This window comes from Coregonus lavaretus (assembly GCF_964263955.1).
Source record: "Coregonus lavaretus genome assembly, chromosome: 21".
In the NCBI taxonomy this organism is placed as follows: Eukaryota; Metazoa; Chordata; class Actinopteri; order Salmoniformes; family Salmonidae; genus Coregonus; species Coregonus lavaretus.
The window spans coordinates 17,703,938-17,726,715 of NC_140008.1; the positions used below are offsets into that span (position 1 = coordinate 17,703,938).

At 42.6% G+C, this 22,778-nt stretch overlaps 1 protein-coding gene across 1 annotated transcript in view; it reads left to right on the forward strand.

Annotated features, from left to right (window-relative positions):
• The window catches only part of LOC311148853 (phospholipid phosphatase 2-like), a 41,095-nt gene that overhangs the window by 13,709 nt on the left and 4,608 nt on the right, over positions 1–22,778 (forward strand). The window contains exons 2-4 of the mRNA XM_084185849.1: positions 19,521–19,672; positions 19,858–20,120; positions 20,364–20,421. Coding sequence (XP_084041975.1) covers positions 19,521–19,672; positions 19,858–20,120; positions 20,364–20,421 — 473 coding nt within the window. The remainder of the gene's footprint in view (positions 1–19,520; positions 19,673–19,857; positions 20,121–20,363; positions 20,422–22,778) is intronic.

The following is a 22,778-nucleotide window of genomic DNA, read 5'->3' on the forward strand; positions in this document are numbered from 1 at the left end:
CTCGCATGGAATAGCCTTCATTTCTCAGAACAAGAATAGACTGACGAGTTTCAGAAGGAAGTTCTTTGTTTCTGGCCATTTTGATCCTGTAATCGAACCCACAATTGCTGATGCTCCAGATACTCAACTAGTCTCAAGAAGGCCAGTTTTATTGCTTCTTTAATCAGCACAACAGTTTTCAGCTGTGCTAACATTATTGCAAAATGATTTTCTAATGATCAATTAGCCTTTTAAAATGATAAACTTGGATTAGCAAACACAACGTGCCATTGGAACACAGGACTGATGGTTGCTGATAATGGGCCTCTGTACTGTACGCCTATGTAGATATTTCATAAAAAATCTGCCATTTCCAGCTACAATAGCCATTTACAACATTAACAATGCCTAAACTGTATTTCTGATCAATTTGATGTTATTTTAATGGACAAAAATGTGCTTTTCTTTTGAAAACAAGGACATTTCTAAGTGACCCCAAACAGTAGTGTGTATTTTATATTCTTCAAATAGCCACCCTTTGCCTTGATGCCAGCTTTGCACACTCTTGGCATTCTCTCAACCAGCTTTGCACACTCTTGGCATTCTCTCAACCAGCTTTACCTGGAAAGCTTTTCCAACATTCTTGAAGGAGTTCCCACATATGCTGAGCACTTGTCGGCTGCTTTCCTTCACTCTGCTGTCCGACTCATCCCAAACCATCTCAATTGGGTTCAGGTCGGGGGATTGTGGAGGCCAGGTCATCTGATGCAGCACTCCATCACTCTCCTTCTTGGTAAAATAGCCCTAACAAAGCCTGGAGGTGTGTTGGGTCATTGTCCTGTTGAAAAACAAATGATAGTCCCACTAAGCCCAAACCAGATGGGATGGCGTGTCGCTGCAGAATGCTGTGGTAGCTATGCTGGTTAAGTGTGCCTTGAATTCTAAATAAATCACAAACAGTGTCACCAGCAAAGCACCCCCACACCATAACACTTCCTCCTCCATGCGTTACGGTGGGAAGTACACATGCAGAGATCATCCGTTCACCCACACCGCATCTCACAAAGACACGGCTGTTGGAACCAATAATCTCCAATTTGGACTCCAGACCAAAGGACACATTTCCTCCGGTCTAATGTCCATTGCTCGTGTTTCTTGGCCCAAGCAAGTCTCTTATTTTTATTGGTGTCCTTTAGTAGTGGTTTCTTTGCAGCAATTCGACCATGAAGGCCTGATTCACACAGTCTCTGAACAGTTGATGTTGAGATGTGTCTGTTACTTGAACTCTGTGAAGCATTTATTTGGGCTGCAATTTCTGATGCTGGTAACTCTAATGAACTTATCCTCTGCAGCAGAGGTAACTGAGTCTTCCATTCCTGTGGCGGTCCTCATGAGAGCCAGTTTCATCATAGCGCTTGATGGTTTTTGCGACTGCACTTTCAAAGTTCTTGAAATGTTCCTTATTGACTGACCTTCATGTCTTAAAGTAACGATGGACTGTAATTTCTCTTTGCTTATTTGAGCAGTTTTTGCCATAATATGGACTTGGTCTTTTACCAAATAGGTATATCTTCTGTATACCACCCCTACCTTGTGACAACACAACGCATTAAGAAGGAAAGAAATTCCACAAATTAACTTTTAAGAAGGCACACCTGTTAATTGAAATGCATTCAAGGTGACTACCTCATGAAGCTGGTTGAGAGAATGCCAAGAGTGTGCAAAGCTGTCATCAAGACAAAGGGTCGCTATTTGAAGAATCTCAAATATAAAATATATTTTGATTTGTTTAACACTTTTTTTGGTTACTACATGATTCCATATGTGTTTTTTCATAGTTTTGATGTTTTCACTATTATTCTACAATTTAATTTTTTTTTACAAATTAAGAAAAACCCTTGAATGAGTAGGTGTGTCCAAACTTTTGACTGGTAGTGTGTGTGTGTGTGTGTATGTATGTATATGTATATATATATATATATACATATATATATATATACACATACATACATACATACATACATACATACATACATACATACATACATACATACATACATACAGTGAGGGAAAAAAGTATTTGATCCCCTGCTGATTTTGTATGTTTGTCCACTGACAAAGAAATGATCAGTCTATAATTGTAATGGTAGGTTTATTTGAACAGTGAGAGACAGAATAACAACTAAAAAATCCAGAAAAACGCATGTAAAGAATGTTATAAATTGATTTGCATTTTAATGAGAGAAATAAGTATTTGACCCCCTCTCAATCAGAAAGATTTCTGGCTCCCAGGTGTCTTTTTTATACAGGTAACGAGCTGAGATTAGGAGCACACTCTTAAAGGGAGTGCTCCTAATCTCAGCTTGTTACCTGTATAAAAGACACCTGTCCACAGAAGCAATCAATCAATCACATTCCAAACTCTCCACCATGGCCAAGACCAAAGAGCTCTCCAAGGATGTCAGGAACAAAATTGTAGACCTATACAAGGCTGGAATGGGCTACAAGACCATCGCCAAGCAGCTTGGTGAGAAGGTGACAACAGTTGGTGCGATTATTCGCAAATGGAAGAAACACAAAATAACTGTCAATCTCCCTCGGCCTGGGGCTCCATGCAAGATCTCACCTCGTGGAGTTGCAATGATCATGAGAACGGTGAGGAATCAGCCCAAAACTACACAGGAGGATCTTGTCAATGATCTCAAGGCAGCTGGGACCATAGTCACCAAGAAAACAATTGGTAACACACTACGCCGTGAAGGACTGAAATCCTGCAGCGCCCGCAATGTCCCCCTGCTCAAGAAAGCACATATACAGGCCGTCTGAAGTTTGTCAATTTACATCTGAATGATTCAGAGGAGAACTGGGTGAAAGTGTTGTGATCAGATGAGACCAAAATCGAGCACTTTGGCATCAACTCAACTCGCCGTGTTTGGAGGAGGAGGAATGCTGCCTATGACCCCAAGAACACCATCCCCACCATCAAACATGGAGGTGGAAACATTATGCTTTGGGGGTGTTTTTCTGCTAAGGGGACAGGACAACTTCACCGCATCAAAGGGACAATGGACGGGGCCATGTACCGTCAAATCTTGGGTGAGAACCTCCTTCCCTCAGCCAGGGCATTGAAAATGGGTAATGGATGGGTATTTCAGCATGACAATGACCCAAAACACACAGCCAAGGCAACAAAGGAGTGGCTCAAGAAGAAGCACATTAAGGTCCTGGAGTGGCCTAGCCAGTCTCCAGACCTTAATCCCATAGAAAATCTGTGGAGGGAGCTGAAGGTTCGAGTTGCCAAACGTCAGGCTCGAAACCTTAATGACTTGGAGAAGATCTGCAAAGAGGAGTGGGACAAAATCCCTCCTGAGATGTGTGCAAACCTGGTGGCCAACTACAAGAAACGTCTGACCTCTGTGATTGCCAACAAGGGTTTTGCCACCAAGTACTAAGTCATGTTTTGCAGAGGGTTCAAATACTTATTTCCCTCATTAAAATGCAAATCAATTCATAATATTTTTGACGTGCGTTTTTCTGGATTATTTTGTTGTTATTCTGTCTCTCACTGTTCAAATAAACCTACCATTAAAATTATAGACTGATCATGTCTTTGTCAGTGGGCAAACGTACAAAATCAGCAGGGGATCAAATACAGTGAGGGAAAAAAGTATTTGATCCCCTGCTGATTTTTGTATGTTTGCCCACTGACAAAGAAATGATCAGTCTATAATTTTAATGGTAGGTTTATTTGAACAGTGAGAGACAGAATAATAACAAAACAATCCAGAAAAACGCATGTCAAAAATGTTATAAATTGATTTGTATTTTAATGAGGGAAATAAGTATTTGACCCCCTCTCAATCAGAAAGATTTCTGGCTCCCAGGTGTCTTTTATACAGGTAACGAGCTGAGATTAGGAGCACACTCTTATATTCTGCAGAATTGAATGTCCCAAAGAACACAGTGGCTTCCATCATTCTTAAATGGAAGAAGTTTGGAACCACCAAGACTCTTCCTAGAGCTGGACGCCCGGCCAAACTGAGCAATCGGGGGAGAAGGGCCTTGGTCGGGGAGGTGACCAAGAACCCAATGGTCACTCTGACAGAGCTCTAGAGTTCCTCTGTGGAGATGGGAGAACCTTCCAGAAGGACAACCATCTCTGCAGCACTCCACCAATCAGGCCTTAATGGTAGAGTGGCCAGATGGAAGCCACTCCTCAGTAACAGGCACATGACAGCCCGCTTGGAGTTTGCCAAAAAGCACCTAAAGACTCTCAGACCATGAGAAACAAGATTCTCTGGTCTGATGAAACCAAGATTGAACTCTTTGGCCTGAATGCCAAGCGTCACTTCTGGAGGAAGCCTGGCATCATCCCTACGGTGAAGCATGGTGGTGGGCAGCATCATTCTGTGGGGATGTTTTTCAGCAGCAGGGACTGGGAGACTAGTCAGGATCGAGGGAAAGATGAACGGAGCAAAGTACAGAGAGATCCTTGATGAAAACCTGCTCCCGAGCGCTCAGGACCTCAGACTGGGGTAAAGGTTCACCTTCCAACAGGACAACAACCCTAATCACACAGCCAAGACAACGCAGGAGTGGCTTCGGGACAGAAACTCCCCAAATACAGGTGTGCTAAGCTTGTAGCATCATAACCAAGAAGACTTGAGGCTGTAATCGCTGCCAAAGATGCTTTAACAAAGTACTGAGTAAAGGGTCTGAATACTTACGTAAATGTGAAATTATTTTTCAATACATTTCGAAAAACCTAGTTTTTGCTTTGTCATTATGGGGTATTGTGTGTGGATTGATGAGGGGGAAAAACTATTTAATACATTTTAGAATAAGGCTGTAACGTAACAAAATGTGGAGAAAGTCAAGGGGTCTGAATACGGTGCCGAGCATCCAATAGCTCGGTATTTGAATTATTTATTTTATAGTATTTTTTGCTCATCTTTATCAAGGGTGTCTGACTGAATTTTCAATGAGGTCTCTTCTGTTCTTTTGCTGGAAATTCAATTCACGTTCTGAATTGAAAAGGTGTTGACCCCATCCCTGCCCTCCACTGTGGAGACAGAGAGAGGACGTGACAGATTGCGGTGACTCTCAGATTCCAGTGAGATCATGGCCCAAATCATCCCATGTAATTGCAGATCAGCTGTCTAAAAAAAGCTGGGTTCCATTCAGACCTCTATATTTACAGAGCGTGAGGGTATCGGAGGACACTGGGATTGAAGGAATGACAGAGGATGAATGAGATGGAGAGACTCTGAATGAGAGAGTGAGGGCACAAAGGAAGAGAGAAATTAGTGGCGTTGATGGAATGCAATGAATCTCTTCTACTCAGCTCAGAGAGGCCAGGTAGCTTAGGACCCTCTATGAAAGGGGTAGATCTTATGCATGTCCAATAACTTTGAGCAGGTGCTGGATAGCTTTAACTTAAACATGTGTTTGTGTCTGAACCTCTTGTCTTAAAGAGTAAATTTCCTCCCCTCTCCCTTGTATTTCTGTGCCCCAAGACCCCGTTTAGGAGAAGCATAGAGTAGACGAAGGTACCATTGTGAATCGAAAAGGGAACATTAGCTTCTCAAAATGTGACTGAAAGCTGTTCAAATGGGGTTCCTTAATCTGAGGCAGGAAATGTGAACTCCTTCTTCCTGTGACTTCAGAAGGCCTCATTATGGGCTCAAATAGGAGTTATTTCACTGGCATTCCAAGCAGGGCCTCATTTCCCTCCAACTGTAGAGTCAGGTGTTTCACGGTCCTCATGGGGCGAATACATTCCCTTTCAAACCTGCTTTTCTCTATTACTCTACCTTTTCTTGTAACAACTTTCATTTGGACCGTTAAAGACCAAGTTCCCTATTTTCCTCCTGTAAAGATGTAGTTCTGCAGCACTGTCAACTTGGGCTGTGGAATTTTGTTGTGGTATCCTGGAGACCTATTTTGTCTGTCTATTTTTGCCTGTCAGTGTGGCTTTGTTTGTTTGTTTGTTTGTCTGTCTGTGTGCATGTTTTGGGGGGGTGGAAGAGGCTCGGAAATCTCTTTCAGATATTCTATGTAGACACCCCTACCAGACCAGAATTGTTTGGCAACGTTGTTTAAAAACTAATATTTTCATATTAACTTTTAGATGTATGTCTCATGCGCCGAATACAACAGGTGTAGACCTTACCGTGAAATGCTTACTTACAAGCCCTTAACCAACAATGCAGTTCAAGAAAGAGTTAAGAAAATATTTACCAAATAAAAAAGTACAAAATTATTTAAAAAAACAATAACGAGGGTACCGGTACCGAGTCAATGTGCGGTGGTACAGGTTAGTCCAGGTCATTTGTACATGTAGGTAGGGGTAAAGTGACTATGCATAGATAATAAACAGCGGGTAGCAGCAGTGTAAAAACTAATGGAGGGGGGGGGGGGTCAGTCAATGTAAATAGTCCGGGTGGCCATTTTATTAATTGTTCAGCAGTCTTATGGCTTGGGGGTAGAAGCTGTTAAGGAGCCTTTTGGTCCTATACTTGGCGCTCCGGTACCGCTTGCCATGCCGTAGCAGAGAGAACAGTTTATGACTTGGGTGACTGGAGTCTTTGAACAAATCTTAGGATTTCCTCTGACACCGCTTAGTATATACAGTGTGGAGAACAAGTATTTGATACACTGCCGATTTTGCAGGTTTTCCTACTTACAAAGCATGTAGAGGTCTGTAATGTTTATCATAGGTACACATCAACTGTGAGAGACGGAATCTAAAACAAAAATCAAGAAAATCACATTGTATGATTTTTAAGTAATTAATTTGCATTAAGTATTTGATCACCTACCAACCAGTAAGAATTCCGGCTCTCACAGACCTGTTAGTTTTTCTTTAAGAAGCCCTCCTGTTCTCCACTCATTACCTGTATTAACTGCACCTGTTTGAACTCGTTACCTGTATAAAAGACACCTGTCCACACACTCAATCAAACAGACTCCAACCTCTCCACAATGGCCAAGACCAGGGATACAATTGTAGACCTGCACAAGGCTGGGATGGGCTACAGGACAATAAGCAAGCAGCTTGGTGAGAAGGCAACAACTGTTGGCGCAGTTATTAGAAAATGGAAGAAGTTCAAGATGACGGTCAATCACCCTCGGTCTGGGGCTCCATGCAAGATCTCACCTTGTGGGGCATCAATGATCATGAGGAAGGTGAGGGATCAGCCCAGAACTACACGGCAGGACCTGGTCAATGACCTGAAGAGAGCTGGGACCACAGTCTCAAAGAAAACCATTAGTAACACACTACGCCGTCATGGATTAAAATCCTGCAGCGCACGCAAGGTCCCCCTGCTCAAGCCAGCGCATGTCCAGGCCCGTCTGAAGTTTGCCAATGACCATCTGGATGATCCAGAGGAGGAATGGGAGAAGGTAATGTGGTCTGATGAGACAAAAATAGAGCTTTTTGGTCTAAACTCCACTCGCCGTGTTTGGAGGAAGAAGAAGGATGAGTATAACCCCAAGAACACCATCCCAACCGTGAAGCATGGAGGTGGAAACATCATTCTTTGGGGATGCTTTTCTGCAAAGGGGACAGGACGACTGCACCGTATTGAGGGGAGGATGGATGGGGCCATGTATCGGGAGATCTTGGCCAACAACCTCCTTCCCTCAGTAAGAGCATTGAAGATGGGTCGTGGCTGGGTCTTCCAGCATGACAACGACCCGAAACACACAGCCAAGGCAACTAAGGAGTGGCTCCGTAAGAAGCATCTCAAGGTCCTGGAGTGGCCTAGCCAGTCTCCAGACCTGAACCCAATAGAAAATCTTTGGAGGGAGCTGAAAGTCCGTATTGCCCAGTGACAGCCCCGAAACCTGAAGGATCTAGAGAAGGTCTATATGGAGGAGTGGGCCAAAATCCCTGCTGCAGTGTGTGCAAACCTGGTCAAGACCTACAGGAAACTTATGATCTCTGTAATTGCAAACAAAGGTTTCTGTACCAAATATTAAGTTCTGCTTTTCTGATGTACCAAATACTTATGTCATGCAATAAAATGCAAATGAATTACTTAAAAATCATACAATGTGATTTTCTGGATTTTTGTTTTAGATTCCGTCTCTCATAGTTGAAGTGTACCTATGATAAAACAATTACAGACCTCTACATGCTTTGTAAGTAGGAAAACCTGCAAAATCGGCAGTGTATCAAATACTTGTTCTCCCCACTGTAGGTCCTGGATGGCAGGAAGCTTGGCCCCAGTGATGTACTGGGCTGTACGCACTACCCTCTGTAGCGCCTTACGGTCAGATTCCTGAGCAGTTGCCATACCAGGCGGTGATTCAACCGGTCAGGATTCTCTCGATGGTGCAGCTGTAGAACCTTTTTGAGGATCTGGGGACCCATGCCAAATCTTTTCAATCTCCTGAGGGGGAAAAGGTGTTGTCGTGCCCTCTTCACGACTGTCTTGGTGTGTTTGGACCATGATAGTTTGTTGGTGATGTGGACACCAAGGAACTTGAAACTCTCGACCTGGTCCACAACAGCCCCGTCGATGTTAATGGGGGCCTGTTCGGCCCGCCTTTTCCTGTAGTCCACGATCAGCTCCTTTGTCTTGCTCACATTGAAGGAGAGGTGATCTCAGATTCGACACTGATTCTCTCCACTCCTGCGCTGTCTTGTTACTTATGTTGTAGTGATATTTTTCTCAGTTTTCTGTCTTTTCAGTTTACAGGAACTAATATTCAGAAGTCTGATTATTCAGCCACTTTTCTTTCAAAATGTGAACCTTATTTTTCCCACTTATCCATTACTAATGCTCCTGACCCTTCTGAACAATGGTGTTGAAAGCATTGCAATTGCTGCAGTGTATTTGTTATACAGCATCAAGCACAAACTGGCCATTTAAAATGGCCTTTCACCATGCTGTATTAAAGAAAATAGAAATGTCCTAGATTTTATCCAGAGGGCCAGACCAGCGCTGAGACTCACAATCCTTGTGTATGCATTCAAAGTTCACTCATATGGGCTACGCAAACCAGATACAGGCTTCAATAAGCCTTGAGTTTGCCAGCATTTCCATTCTGTTTTCAATCGCCTGCAAAATGTTAACATACCTATCAAATAAGGTTTTGTATTGAATAGCTGTGTGTGTGGAGACAGATTTCATGTCATACTGTCTAAAACGTTTCCAGCTGTACAGTAACGACAGCCATGCACACAGTAGCCCTCAAGTACAAGTTTGTTTTTATTAGAAATGTATGGCCATGTATATTCCTGGTAAATATTGTTTTTCTGAATACATTACAGAGGATTTGACAGCTGGCGCTAATCCCAAGCAAGTTATATTATGAAAGATCAAGAGTCTGGAAGTTAGCTTTGAGAAAATACTGTATGTTGTAGATAAACGTTCAGTGATGTATGATTAACTCAGAAGTGAAGTGGTGATAGAGTGAATGTCCTTCATAGATCATCAGCCTGTCCTGATTAAGTTACACTCAGCTCAGATGTTTGGAACAAAACAATGGCAAAGTATTCTTCCAGAAACCAAATACATGTTATTGTGGACACTGGATCTGTGGGAGTGGGATGAATGACTAGTCACAATCACCAAGAAACACAAACCTCCTCTCCTCCGCTCTTTCTGTGATTCACTTCCAGTCATGTGTGGACTTGGACGAGGAAAAGGAAGCCGTTCCTTGACATTCTTGGTGTGATTCTGACTGACTTTGTCTGTGCTAGCTGGAGCCAGGATGTAGGACCAATTAATTGCCAATCAAAAGCCACATCACACTGTTTCCACAATGTCCATGCATCCCCTCAGGATGTTATGGATGGCCACATTGTCTTGTGGCACCACCAGAAAGGATGGAGGTGCCGAGGGCCTGGGGCCACTAAGGATTTTATTTTAGGGTTCTATTCCCTCACAAAGCCTTCTACCACTGTGTAAACACTACCCCAACAGCCCTGTGCTGAGAGAAACATGGAGCGGCGGGCAGGTGAGCGACAGCTGCTGGTGTTGACAAACACAGAGCAGAGTACAGAGGGATAATGATTGGTGCCGGTTGAGAATGAAGGGTTGCGACTTGGTTCCCATATTAAATATCTGACGGTTAAGTGCCACCTGTTTGGTGGTGACGCCGTCTGATCTCTGTTGATATAATGTTGGGTGCTTGCATTTACATTAAATGTAATAGACATCATATCCTCTTGAACTAATATCAGAAGGCTAGCAATGCAATGGACCCTTTTTGTAGATATAGCTTGTGTGAATCTCAGATGCTATCTCCAGTTTAGGTTTTTCTCTCCAATGTTTGTCTCATTGTGCCTTTTGTCGTGTCTGAAACCTAGCAGCAAGGTTAGACTGTATGACACTACAGTCGTGGTCAAAATACTAATTTTCACAAAGTCTGCTGCCTCAGTTTTGATGATGGCAATTTGCATATACTCCAGAATGTCATGAAGAGTGATCAGATGAATTGCAATTAATTGCAAAATCCCTCTTTGCCATGAAAATGAACTTAATCCCAAAAAAACGTTTCCACTGCATTTCAGCCCTGTCACAAAAGGACCAGCTGCCATCATGTCAGTGATTCTCTCGTTAACACAGGTGAGAGTTTTGACGAGGACAAGGCTGGAGATCACTCTGTCATGCTGATTGAGTTAGAATAACAGACTGGAATCTTTAAAAGGAGGGTGGTGCTTGAAATCATTGTTCTTCCTCTGTTAACCATGGTTACCTGCAAGGAAACACGTGCCGTCATCATTGCTTTGCACAAAAAGGGCTTCACAGGCAAGGATATTGCTGCTAGTAAGATTGCACCTAAATCAACCATTTATCGGATCATCAAGAACTTCAAGAAGAGAGGTTCAATTGTTGTGAAGAAGGCGTCAGGGCGCCCAAGAAAGTCCAGCAAGCGCCAGGACCGTCTCCTAAAGTTGATTCAGCTGCGGGATCGGGGCACCACCAGTGCAGAGCTTGCTCAGGAATGGCAGCAGGCAGGTGTGAGTGCATCTGCACGTACAGTGAGGCGAAGACTTTTGGATGATGGCCTGGTGTCAAGAAGGGCAGCAAAGAAGCCACTTCTCTCCAGGAAAAACATCAGGGACAGACTGATATTCTGCAAAAGGTACAGGGATTGGACTGCTGAGGACTGGAGTAAAGTCATTTTCTCTGATGAATCCCCGTTCCGATTGTTTGGGGCATCCGGAAAACACCTTGTCCGGAGAAGACAAGGTGAGCGCTACCATCAGTCCTGTGTCATGCCAACAGTAAAGCATCCTGAGACCATTCATGTGTGGGGTTGCTTCTCAGCCAAGGGAGTGGGCTCACTCACAATTTTGCCTAAGAACACAGCCATGAATAAAGAATGGTACCAACACATCCTCCGAGAGCAACTTCTCCCAACCATCGAAGAACAGTTTGGTGACGACCAATGCCTTTTCCAGCATGATGGAGCACCTTGCCATACGGCAAAAGTGATAACTAAGTGGCTCAGGGAACAAAACATCAACATTTTGGGTCCATGGCCAGGAAACTCCCCAGACCTTAATCCCATTGAGAACTTGTGGTCGATCCTCAAGAGGCGGGTGGACAAACAAAAACCCACAAATTCTGACAAACTCCAAGCATTGATTATGCAAGAATGGGCTGCCATCAGTCAGGATGTGGCCCAGAAGTTAATTGACAGGATGCCAGGGCGGATTGCAGAGGTCTTGAAAAAGAAGGGTCAACACTGCAAATATTGATTCTTTGCATAAACTTAATGTAATTGTCAATAAAGGCCTTTGACACTTATGGAATGCTTGCAATTATACTTCAGTATACCATAGTAACATCTGCCAAAAATATCTCATAACACTGAAGCAGCGAACTTTGTGAAGACAAATACTTGTGTCATTCTCAAAACTTTTGACCACGACTGTACACTCATCTGTCTTTATCATATAGGGTCATTCCATCTCAAAAAGCACAAGAAAGAGGATTTCGACACCCATCATCTCAGATTGTTCTGAAGTTGTTTCTGTTGTAAGCAGATAAGATTAGCATTCCTGCAACATTATTTTGTTGAGATATAATTTGATCTCTGAGAAATTAAGCTAATTGATTACACCCACTTTAATTTATAGGATTCATATAATATTCAATAAATATAGTACCTAACATCTGATTTGGACCAAACTTTTTTTTCGAACAATGAAGTTAGACATGAGGAATACAAAGAAATTGTCAAAAGCCATTCACGGACCCCCCCCACCCCCCACGCCAATCCCACCCCAACAATTAGTATATCTTATCAGTTCTCTATGTATGACAAGTAGTATGGAGCTGCGGCTTGGAGTATTGTTTCTTTATCCTATGTAATGTATTCTCAGTGAATTTTGTGATATTTTTTTCCCCTGTTCAGAGAGATTAGTCATTGAAATTGTTAGGTTTATGTCCCATCCTATATCCTGAATTTACCATGTTCTGACAACTAGATGGTGCTGTTCCAGGGGAATTTACACATCTGATATGTGTTCAACGAAAGTTAAACATTCACCTTGTGCTACCATTTCTGTCAAGCCGTCTACGCATACAATGTGATGCATACATTCCATAAACCCAACGTATGCACCACACAAAACGCACTACAACTGCCTCTGCAAGGCAAACGCAGTGTTCCATTGGAAATCAATGTACTTCTGGTGTACCAAAACGCAATGATGCTGTTGGTTTGATCGAGGCATTAGGTCTCTGTTCCACTCCTGGTTTTATTACACACAACCCAGATAACAACAAACGTTCCCACAACTTTAGAGAACGTTCCCTTAACAGTCTCATTAGGTCATTAACTAACGTTTTCATAGGAATGTTCCAGTGATGTGCAAGAACAGTTTCCAAGAGACCATTCCCTTAATGTCAAACAGAACTTACCCAGAAGGTGGTTACCATGTTCTCAGAATATTCAATATTAATGTTTTAGACACGTTTGGTGGCCTGGGTTCGAGACCTGCTAGGGGAGTCACACTACTCTCACATTCTTAGCAATATATGTTAATGTCATTATTTGGCAACATTTACACCACCTCTAACTGGTCTAATTTAAATTAGTTTCTCATTGAAAGATGGGAATCTGTAGGATTACCCCTTGAGCAAAAATGTGACCACATTTCCACTACCTCTCATAAATTATCAGTATATAGCTTAGCATCACCTTGAAGTAAATCTCAGCTCTGTTAAAAGTACATTCAAGAAAAATGAACTTATTGATCGTAGTGGTTCAGGAGTAACATTAAAACTGTAAAATGCCCCACCAACATTACACCACTATACAGAAAGCCATTAAATTGCTGAAATAAGTCAATCAAATAAATGTTGAGCGAATAGTCATATTAACTGACACAGACCAGGTGGCGTAGCAGAATTATCAGAATGCCAAGAACCAAGAGGTTGTGAGTTCAAATCCAAGGTAAGGAAATGCTGAATAATAATTACTGTATACATGAACATGTACAGTGCCTTCGGAAAGTATTCAGACCTGTTGACTTTTTCCACATTTTGTTACGTTTTTAAATAAATCCTCAGCAATCTACACACAATACCCCATAATGACAAAGCGAAAACAGGTTTTTAGACATTTTTGATAATGTATTAAAAATAATAACCAGATACCTTATTTACATAAGTATTCAGACCCTTCGTTATGAGACTAGAAATTGAGCTCAGGTGCATCCTGTTTCCATTGATCATCCTTGAGATCTGTGGTAAATTCAATTGATTGGAAATTATTTGGAAAGGCACACACCTGTCTATATAAGGTCCCACAGTTGACAGTGCAAGTCAGAGCAAAAACCAAGCCATGGATTGTGTCGAGGGACAGATCTGGGAAAGGGTACCAAAAAACTTCTGCAGCATTGAAGGTCCCCAAGAACACAGTGGCCTCTATCATTCTTAAATAGAAGATGTTTGGAACCACCAAGACACTTCCTAGAGTTGGCCACCCAGCCAAACTGAGCAATCGGGGAGAAGGGCCTTTGTCAGGGAGGTGACCAAGAACCCGATGGTCACTTTGACAGAGCTCCAGAGTTCCTCTGTGGAGATGGGAGAACCTTCCAGAAGGACAACCATCTCTGCAGCACTCCACCAATCAGGCCTTTATGGTAGAGTGGCCAGACGGAAGCCACTCCTCAGTAAAAGGCACATGACAGCCCGCTTTGAGTTTGCCCAAAATAATAATATGCCATTTAGCAGACGCTTTTATCCAAAGCGACTTACAGTGATGAATGCATACATTTTTGTGAATGGGTGGTCCCGGGGATCGAACCCACTACCCTGGCGTTACAAGCGCCGTGCTCTACCAGCTGAGCTACAGAGGACCAAAAGACTCTCAGACCATGAGAAACAAGATTCTATTGTCTGAGGAAACCAAGATTGAACTCTTTGGCCTGAATTACATTTACATTTAAGTCATTTAGCAGACGCTCTTATCCAGAGCGACTTACAAATTGGTGCATTCATCTTAGGATAGCCAGTGGGACAACCACCCCCCTTTTATTTATTTATTTATTTTTTAAATGGGGGAGGGGGGGGTGGGGGGTAGAAGGATTACTGTTATACTATTCCAGGTATTCCTTAAAGAGGTAGGGTTTCAAGTGTCTCCGGAAGGTGGTCAGTAACTCCGCTGTTCTGGCGTCGTGGGGGAGCTTGTTCCACCATTGGGGTGCCAGAGCAGCGAATAGCTTTGACTGGGCTGAGCGGGAACTGTGCTTCCGTAGAGGTAGGGGGGCTAGCAGGCCAGAGATGGATGAATGTAGTGCCCTCGTTTGGGTGTAGGATCAGAGCCTGAAAGTAAGGAGGTGCCGTTCCCCTCACAGCTCCGTAGGCAAGCACCATGGTTTTGTAGTACATGCGAGCTTCAACTGGAAGCCAGTGGAGTGTGCGGAGGAGCGGGGTGACATGAAAGAACTTGGGAAGGTTGAACACCAGACGGGCTGCAGCGTTTTGGATAAGTTGTAGGGGTTGAATGCCAAGCGTCATGTCTGGAGGAAACCTGGGAAACCTTTCAGCGGCAGGGACTGGGAGACTAGTCAGGATCAAGGGAAAGATTAACAGAGAAAAGTATAGAGAGATCCTTGATGAAAACCTGCTCCAGAGCACTCAGGAACTCAGACTGGGGCGAAGGTTCACCTTCCAACAGGACAACCACCCTAAGCACACAACCAAGACAACGCAGGAGTGGCTCGGGACAAGTGTCTGAATGTCCTTGAGTGGCCCAGCCAGAGCCCGGACTTGAACCCGATCAAACATCTCTGGAGAGACATGAAAATACCTGTGCAGCAACGCTCCCCATTCAAGCTGACAGAGCTTGAGAGGATCTACAGAGAAGAATGGGAGAAACTCCCCAAATACAGGTGTGCCAAGCTTGTAGCATCATACCCAAGAAGACTTGATGCTGTAATCGCTGCCAAAAGTGCTTCAACAAAGTACTGAGTAAAGGGTCTGAATACTTATGTAAATGTGATATTTCCGTTTTTTTATTTTCAATAAATTACTAAAAACCTGTTTTTGCTTTGTCATTATGGGGTATTGTGTGTAGATTGATGAGGGGGAAAAAACAATGTAATACATTTTAGAATAAGGCTGTAACGTATCAAAATGTGGAAAAAAGTCAAGGGGTCTGAATGCTTTCCGAAGGCACTGTAATAATGCATGTCAGTGTGTCAAATATGTAAATTGAAAACACTGGGTGTTTCTCAAAATGCATAATACCGTGCTCCGAGCACGCAAATTGGAGCACTGGAGGGTCGGTGTATGATTCCAAATGAAAGTATGTGAAACGGAGCACGGAGGGTCATTTTTGCCTGTTTAAACTATCTGGTTAGCTACATTATTACTATTCACATGTAGCTCGCTGATAGTTATGAAGTAAAACGTTTGCTTTGTGTATATCTTGTTTTGTCTCTATTGCCATTGGTTGTCCTGGCTGGAAGAAGATTCAGTGAATGATAAGGCCATAGTAAATCAATAGTGCTAACTGGCTAGCTACCCATGACAAAATTAAATCTACCTTGCATAACATTAGTTTTAGGTCATTTTTGCCTGTTTAACTAGCTGGCTAGCTAGATTATTACAATTCACATACAGTTGAAGTCGGAAGTTTACATACATTTAGGTTGGAGTCATTAAAACTAGTTTTTCAACCACTCCACAAATTTCTTGTTAACAAACTATGGTTTTGGCAAGACGGTTAGGACATCTCCTTTGTGCATGACACAAGTAATTTTTCCAACATTTGTTTACAGACAGATTATTTCACTTATAATTCACTGTATCAGAAGTTTACATACACTAAGTTGACTGTGCCTTTAAACAGCTTGGAAAATTCCAGAAGATGATGTCATGGTTTTAGAAGCTTATGATAGGCTAATTGACATCATTTGAGTCAATTGGAGGTGTACCTGTGGATGAATTTCAAGGCCTACCTTCTAACTCAGTGCCTCTTTGCTTGACATCATGGGAAAATCAAAAGAAATCAGCCAAGACCTCAGAAAAGAAAATTGTAGACCGCCACAAGTCTGGTTCATCCTTGGAAGCAATTTCCAAACGCCTGAAGGTACCACATTCATCTTTACAAACAATAGTACGCAAGTATAAACACCATGGGACCACGCAGAAGTCATACCGCTCAGGAAGGAGATGCGTTCTGTCTCCTAGAGATGAACGTACTTTGGTGCGAAAAGTGCAAATCAATCCCAGAACAACAGCAAAGGACCTTGTGAAGATGCTGGAGGAAACAGGTAGAAAAGTATCTATATCCACAGTAAAACTAGTCCTATATCGACATAACCTGAAAGGCCGCTTAGAAAGGAAGAAGCCACTGCTCAAAAACCGCCATAAAAAAGCGGTTTGCAACTGCACATGGGGACAAAGATCGTACTTTTTGGAGAAATGTCCTCTGGTCTGATGAAACATAAATGGAACTGTTTGGCCATAATGACCATCGTTATGTTTGGAGGAAAAAGGGGGACACTTGCAAGCCGAAGAACACCATCCCAACCGTGAAGCACGGGGGTAGCGGCATCATGCTATGGGGGTGCTTTGCTGCAGGAGGGACTGGTGCACTTCACAAAATAGATGGCATCATGAGGAAGGAAAATGATGTGGATATATTGAAGCAACATCTCAAGACATCAGTCAGGAAGTTAAAGCTTGGTCGCAAAAGGGTCTTCCAAATGGACAATGACCCCAAGCATACTTCCAAAGTTGTGGCAAAATGGCTTAAGGACAACAAAGTCAAGGTATTGGAGTGGCCATCACAAAGCCCTGACCTCAATCCTATAGAATATTTGTGGGCAGAACTGAAAAAGCGTGTGCGAGCAAGGAGGCCTACAAACCTGACTCAGTTACACCAGCTCTGTCAGGAGGAATGGGCCAAAATTCACCCAATTTATTGTGGGAAGATTGTGGAAGGCTACCCGAAATGTTCGACCCAAGTTAAACAATTTAAAGGCAATGCTACCAAATACTAATTGAGTATATTTAAACTTCTGACCCACTGGGAATGTGATGAAAGAAATAAAAGCTGAAATAAATCATTCTCTCTACTATTATTCTGACATTTCACATTCTTAAAATAAAGTGGTGATCCAAACTGACCTAAGAGGGAATTTTTACTAGGATTAAATGTCAGGAATTGTGGCTAAGGTGTATGTAAACTTCCAACTTCAACAGTATAGCTAGCTGATAATTCTGAAGTAAAACGTTTGCTTTGTGTATATCTTGTTTAGTCTATTGTTGCCATTGTCCCAGCTGGAAGAAGGTTCAGTGAAGGGGGAGGTGCAGCGTTAGGTAATACATTTGGGGAGTGCGAGTGCTTCTTAAATGTAATGTTTTATCCATTCTCCACACTCTCGTCCTCACAAGAATGTCCTCTGAGAATGCATTCTGAGAGTGTGGAGTACGGTAGTATGCATATTGAGAAACACCCTGTGTTTAAAAGCGCTGTCTGTGTGTGTGTCCCTTGCCAACAGACAAAGCTGTGAATGGATCAGTAGTTCACCAGTCAGGGCCTTGATTAGCTCCGCTACAATAACAAGGCATGTTGTGTAATGAGAAAAAAAAATTGGGTGGAGAGAACGTTTCTTTAGAACTGATACACAGAAATGTTCATGTAAGGTTTCCATGAAATGTGTCTAGAACATTAATATCTTATGTTCTAAGAATATGGCAATCATGTTCTGTGTAAGTTTGGTGGGACTTTGATGGAATATTCTCCTAACCTTAGGAAATTGGACACAGGACTGTTCTTGCAACGTTCCCATGAAACGTGTCTAGAACATTAATATATTTTGTTCTGAGAACATGGCAATCATGTTCTGTGTAAGTTTGATGGGACGTTGATGTAATATTCTCCTAACCCTTTCCATGAAACGTGTCTAGAACATTCATATCTTATGTTCTGAGAACATGGCATGGTTTGACATTAAGGGAATGTTCGCCTAACTCTAACCCCAAAACATGCTAAATAGGTTGTCAGGAGGTTTTTTCTAACATACATGGAATGTTCCTGGAAACTGGACATTCAAACATCAGGGAAACATTACAAACACTTTCTCTCTCCCTAGAATTGTTAGCTGGGAAGTGCTCCAGGCTTGTAGGAGATGAGAAAAAACACACTCCTAGCAGTTGTACCAATAAGGTATTTTTCACATCTGTTTTAATTTGTAGATGCAGCACACACTAGAAGAGCATTATTCATTAGGTTGAGTTTATCAACAGGAACTGCAGTAACGAACGCATAATGCCTTCCTCATGGTGTGTTTGTGGCTTTGCATCACACATCAGACAGGTTGAGCGTGTGTGTGGATTCAAAGACGTTTTCCGAACGTCTCAAGTACATTTTCCATCCACTCTGTAGCCTTGAGCGGCTATATTTGGGCTTGTTTGTGCACACCACCACATCAGTCAGTCTTTAAGGAGGTGCACTGGGGAGGGGTGTGTTCATCTGAGTCCACGTGTTTGTTTTTTCAATCCCTTACTCTGCAGATTTTACTACGACATTTCACAACCTACTTGAATGTGTGCTGTGCACTGCTTCGGTATGCTGGCCTTTTCTGGGTCATGAATGTGATACATTTTCAGGATAGGATTGTTCCACTGCACAAGGTCTTCAAGAAAGGACGGGTAAAAAAACTTATCAGAGAACCTTGAAGAAACATTTAACCTCCCAGATTGAATAGTGATGTAATGTCAGGGTTTCTGGAAATGTAAAATATCTGTTATTTAACTGATGGAATGCTCTCTTAAATCTTTATATACGTTAGCTTGAGTCAACAGCATTATCATCAATCGCTCCTGGTGTACTTTATCACCCTTTATTATAGGAAAAGTCAATGCTGGTTGTTGAAGTGAATTAATAAAGGAAAAAATATAATGCACATCCTGCTAGTTCAGGTGCTGGACATAAAAACGAATGAAGAATGAAATGATGTCAGCAATTGGATCATATCCATATAATTGTTGCAGACATAATTTTTCCAGTTGGAGTGAATTAACAAGTTGCCTGCCTGTTCTTTCTTCTCATAGCGGCATTGCCCTTCCTCATAATGACCATCGTGTTCCGGCCCTACCAGAGGGGTGTGTACTGTGACGATGAGGACATCAAGTACCCCGTCAAACCTGACACTATCACCCACGGCCTGCTGGCTGCAGTCACCATCTCCTGCACCGTCATCATCGTGAGTCCCTCCCTATACTTTCCTCTCTGACACCTAGGTGAGATAAAGAACATCTGACCACTGATTCCCAGACCAGTGTCACAAACAGGCGTTTATTTTTGTAGCCAGTGGACCAAACCAGATATTATCTGTCATACTGGAAGGTTAGATGTAATTCAAGCCCCTCTCTCTTTCTCTTCCCATAGCTAGCATCAGGAGAGGCTTACCTGGTCTACAGTAAGAGGATCCACTCTAAATCCGAGTTCAACGGGTACGTGGCGGCGCTCTACAAGGTGCTGGGTACCTTCCTGTTTGGGGCAGCTGTCAGCCAATCACTGACGGACCTGGCTAAGTTCACCATCGGACGCCCGCGGCCCAACTTCATGGCCGTCTGCAACCCCAAGGTCTGCAAAGGCTACATGCTGGATATCAACTGCACCGGCAATCCTCAGGATGTCACTGAGTCCAGGTAGTTACTGAGGTAGAGGCTATCAGGGGAATATTGTTGACGGGTGCATTGCTCTATGCCAGTGGTTAGTGCTGAAATGGAACCAATGCTTGCACAAAATGCTGCTCACCAGGACCAGGGTTGGTGACCACAGCTTAATGCTCTGGTAGAAACACACTGAATAGATCCACTGTAGTCTCCAAACAGCCATGAAAGGTTGACATAACAGGTTTTAAGAACATACATTCTTTCTCTATTTTCCAGGTTGTCCTTCTACTCCGGCCACTCCTCCTTTGGGATGTACTGTATGCTGTTTCTAGCAGTGAGTATACAAGGCTCATGGAACAGACCCAAATATTTTACTACAAACACCGTCATATTCAACATTCTCAAATGGAATCCATTGATGTAATGCCTCTCCATTTAAATTAGGAGTATCGGGGTAGATATGAAAAGGCAAAATAGAACAGGCTTTACCGAGAGGGATTGTGCTCATATATATATATATATATATATATATATACATACAGTGGGGGAAAAAAGTATTTAGTCAGCCAACAATTGTGCAAGTTCTCCCACTTAAAAAGATGAGAGAGGCCTGTAATTTTCATCATAGGTACACGTCAACTATGACAGACAAATTGAGAAAGAAGAATCCAGAAAATCACATTGTAGGATTTTTTATGAATTTATTTGCAAATTATGGTGGAAAATAAGTATTTGGTCAATAACAAAAGTTTCTCAATACTTTGTTATATACCCCTTTTTGGCAATGACACAGGTCAAACGTTTTCTGTAAGTCTTCACAAGGTTTTCACACACTGTTGCTGGTATTTTGGCCCATTCCTCCATGCATATCTCCTCTAGAGCAGTGATGTTTTGGGGCTGTCGCTGGGCAACACAGACTTTCAACTCCCTCCAAAGATTTTCTATGGGGTTGAGATCTGGAGACTGGCTAGGCCACTCCAGGACCTTGAAATGCTTCTTACGAAGCCACTCCTTCGTTGCCCGGGAGGTGTGTTTGGGATCATTGTCATGCTAAAAGACCCAGCCACGTTTCATCTTCAATGCCCTTGCTGATGGAAGGAGGTTTTCACTCAAAATCTCACGATACATGGCCCCATTCATTCTTTCCTTTACACGGATCAGTCGTCCTGGTCCCTTTGCAGAAAAACAGCCCCAAAGCATGAAGTTTCCACCCCCATGCTTCACAGTAGGTATGGTGTTCTTTGGATGCAACTCAGCATTCTTTGTCCTCCAAACACGATGAGTTGAGTTTTTACCAAAAAGTTATATTTTGGTTTCATCTGACCATATGACATTCTCCCAATCCTCTTCTGGATCATCCAAATGTACTCTAGCAAACTTCAGACGGGCCTGGACATGTACTGGCTTAAGCAGGGGGACACGTCTGGCAATGCAGGATTTGAGTCCCTGGCGGAGTAGTGTGTTACTGATGGTAGGCTTTGTTACTTTGGTCCCAGCTCTCTGCAGGTCATTCACTAGGTCCCCCCGTGTGGTTCTGGGATTTTTGCTCACCGTTCTTGTGATCATTTTGACCCCACGGGGTGAGATCTTGCGTGGAGCCCCAGATCGAGGGAGATTATCAGTGGTCTTGTATGTCTTCCATTTCCTAATAATTGCTCCCACAGTTGATTTCTTCAAACCAAGCTGCTTACCTATTGCAGATTCAGTCTTCCCAGCCTGGTGCAGGTCTACAATTTTGTTTCTGGTGTCCTTTGACAGCTCTTTGGTCTTGACCATAGTGGAGTTTGGAGTGTGACTGTTTGAGGTTGTGGACAGGTGTCTTTTATACTGATAACAAGTTCAAACAGGTGCCATTAATACAGGTAACGAGTGGAGGACAGAGGAGCCTCTTAAAGAAGAAGTTACAGGTCTGTGAGAGCCAGAAATATTGCTTGTTTGTAGGTGACCAAATACTTATTTTCCACCATAATTTGCAAATAAATTCATAAAAAATCCTACAATGTGATTTTCTGGATTTTTTTTTCTCAATTTGTCTGTCATAGTTGACGTGTACCTATGATGAAAATGACAGGCCTCTCTCATCTTTTTAAGTGGGAGAACTTGCACAATTGGTGGCTGACTAAATACTTTTTTTCCCCACTGTATATATATATAAGGGCAAGTCAAAAGTTCAGCTGACTTTGGACACAGAGGCTAATGCCCTGCTGGACTGTCATAGACCGGAGATGAAGGCTAGGCCAGTGTTCTGTTTCTGGTTATCCAGTTCAACTGCCCTGGCCCTTGTCATTGTGTATTTAGTATTTATTTAGTATTTATTAGGATCCCCATTAGCTGCTGACAAGGCAGCCGTTACTCTTCCTGGGGTCCAAACAGGAATAAAACAACACATCACAACAAAACAATAGTCTACTCCATAAATAAAACAATGACATTACAACAAAACAATCTACATAATAAATAAAACAATTACATCACCACAAAACAATAGTCTACATCATAAATAAAACGATACATCACACAGACATTGTGCACTATACAAATTTACACTGCTCCACCATTACACATCTACAATATAAAATGTACAATATTACAATATTGGTGTGTGTACGTGCGTGACTTCTCAGTCCGTGTTTTTCCGTATCTTCACAGTCAATGTTGTGCCGTGAGGTGTTGTTTTATCTGTTTTTTTAA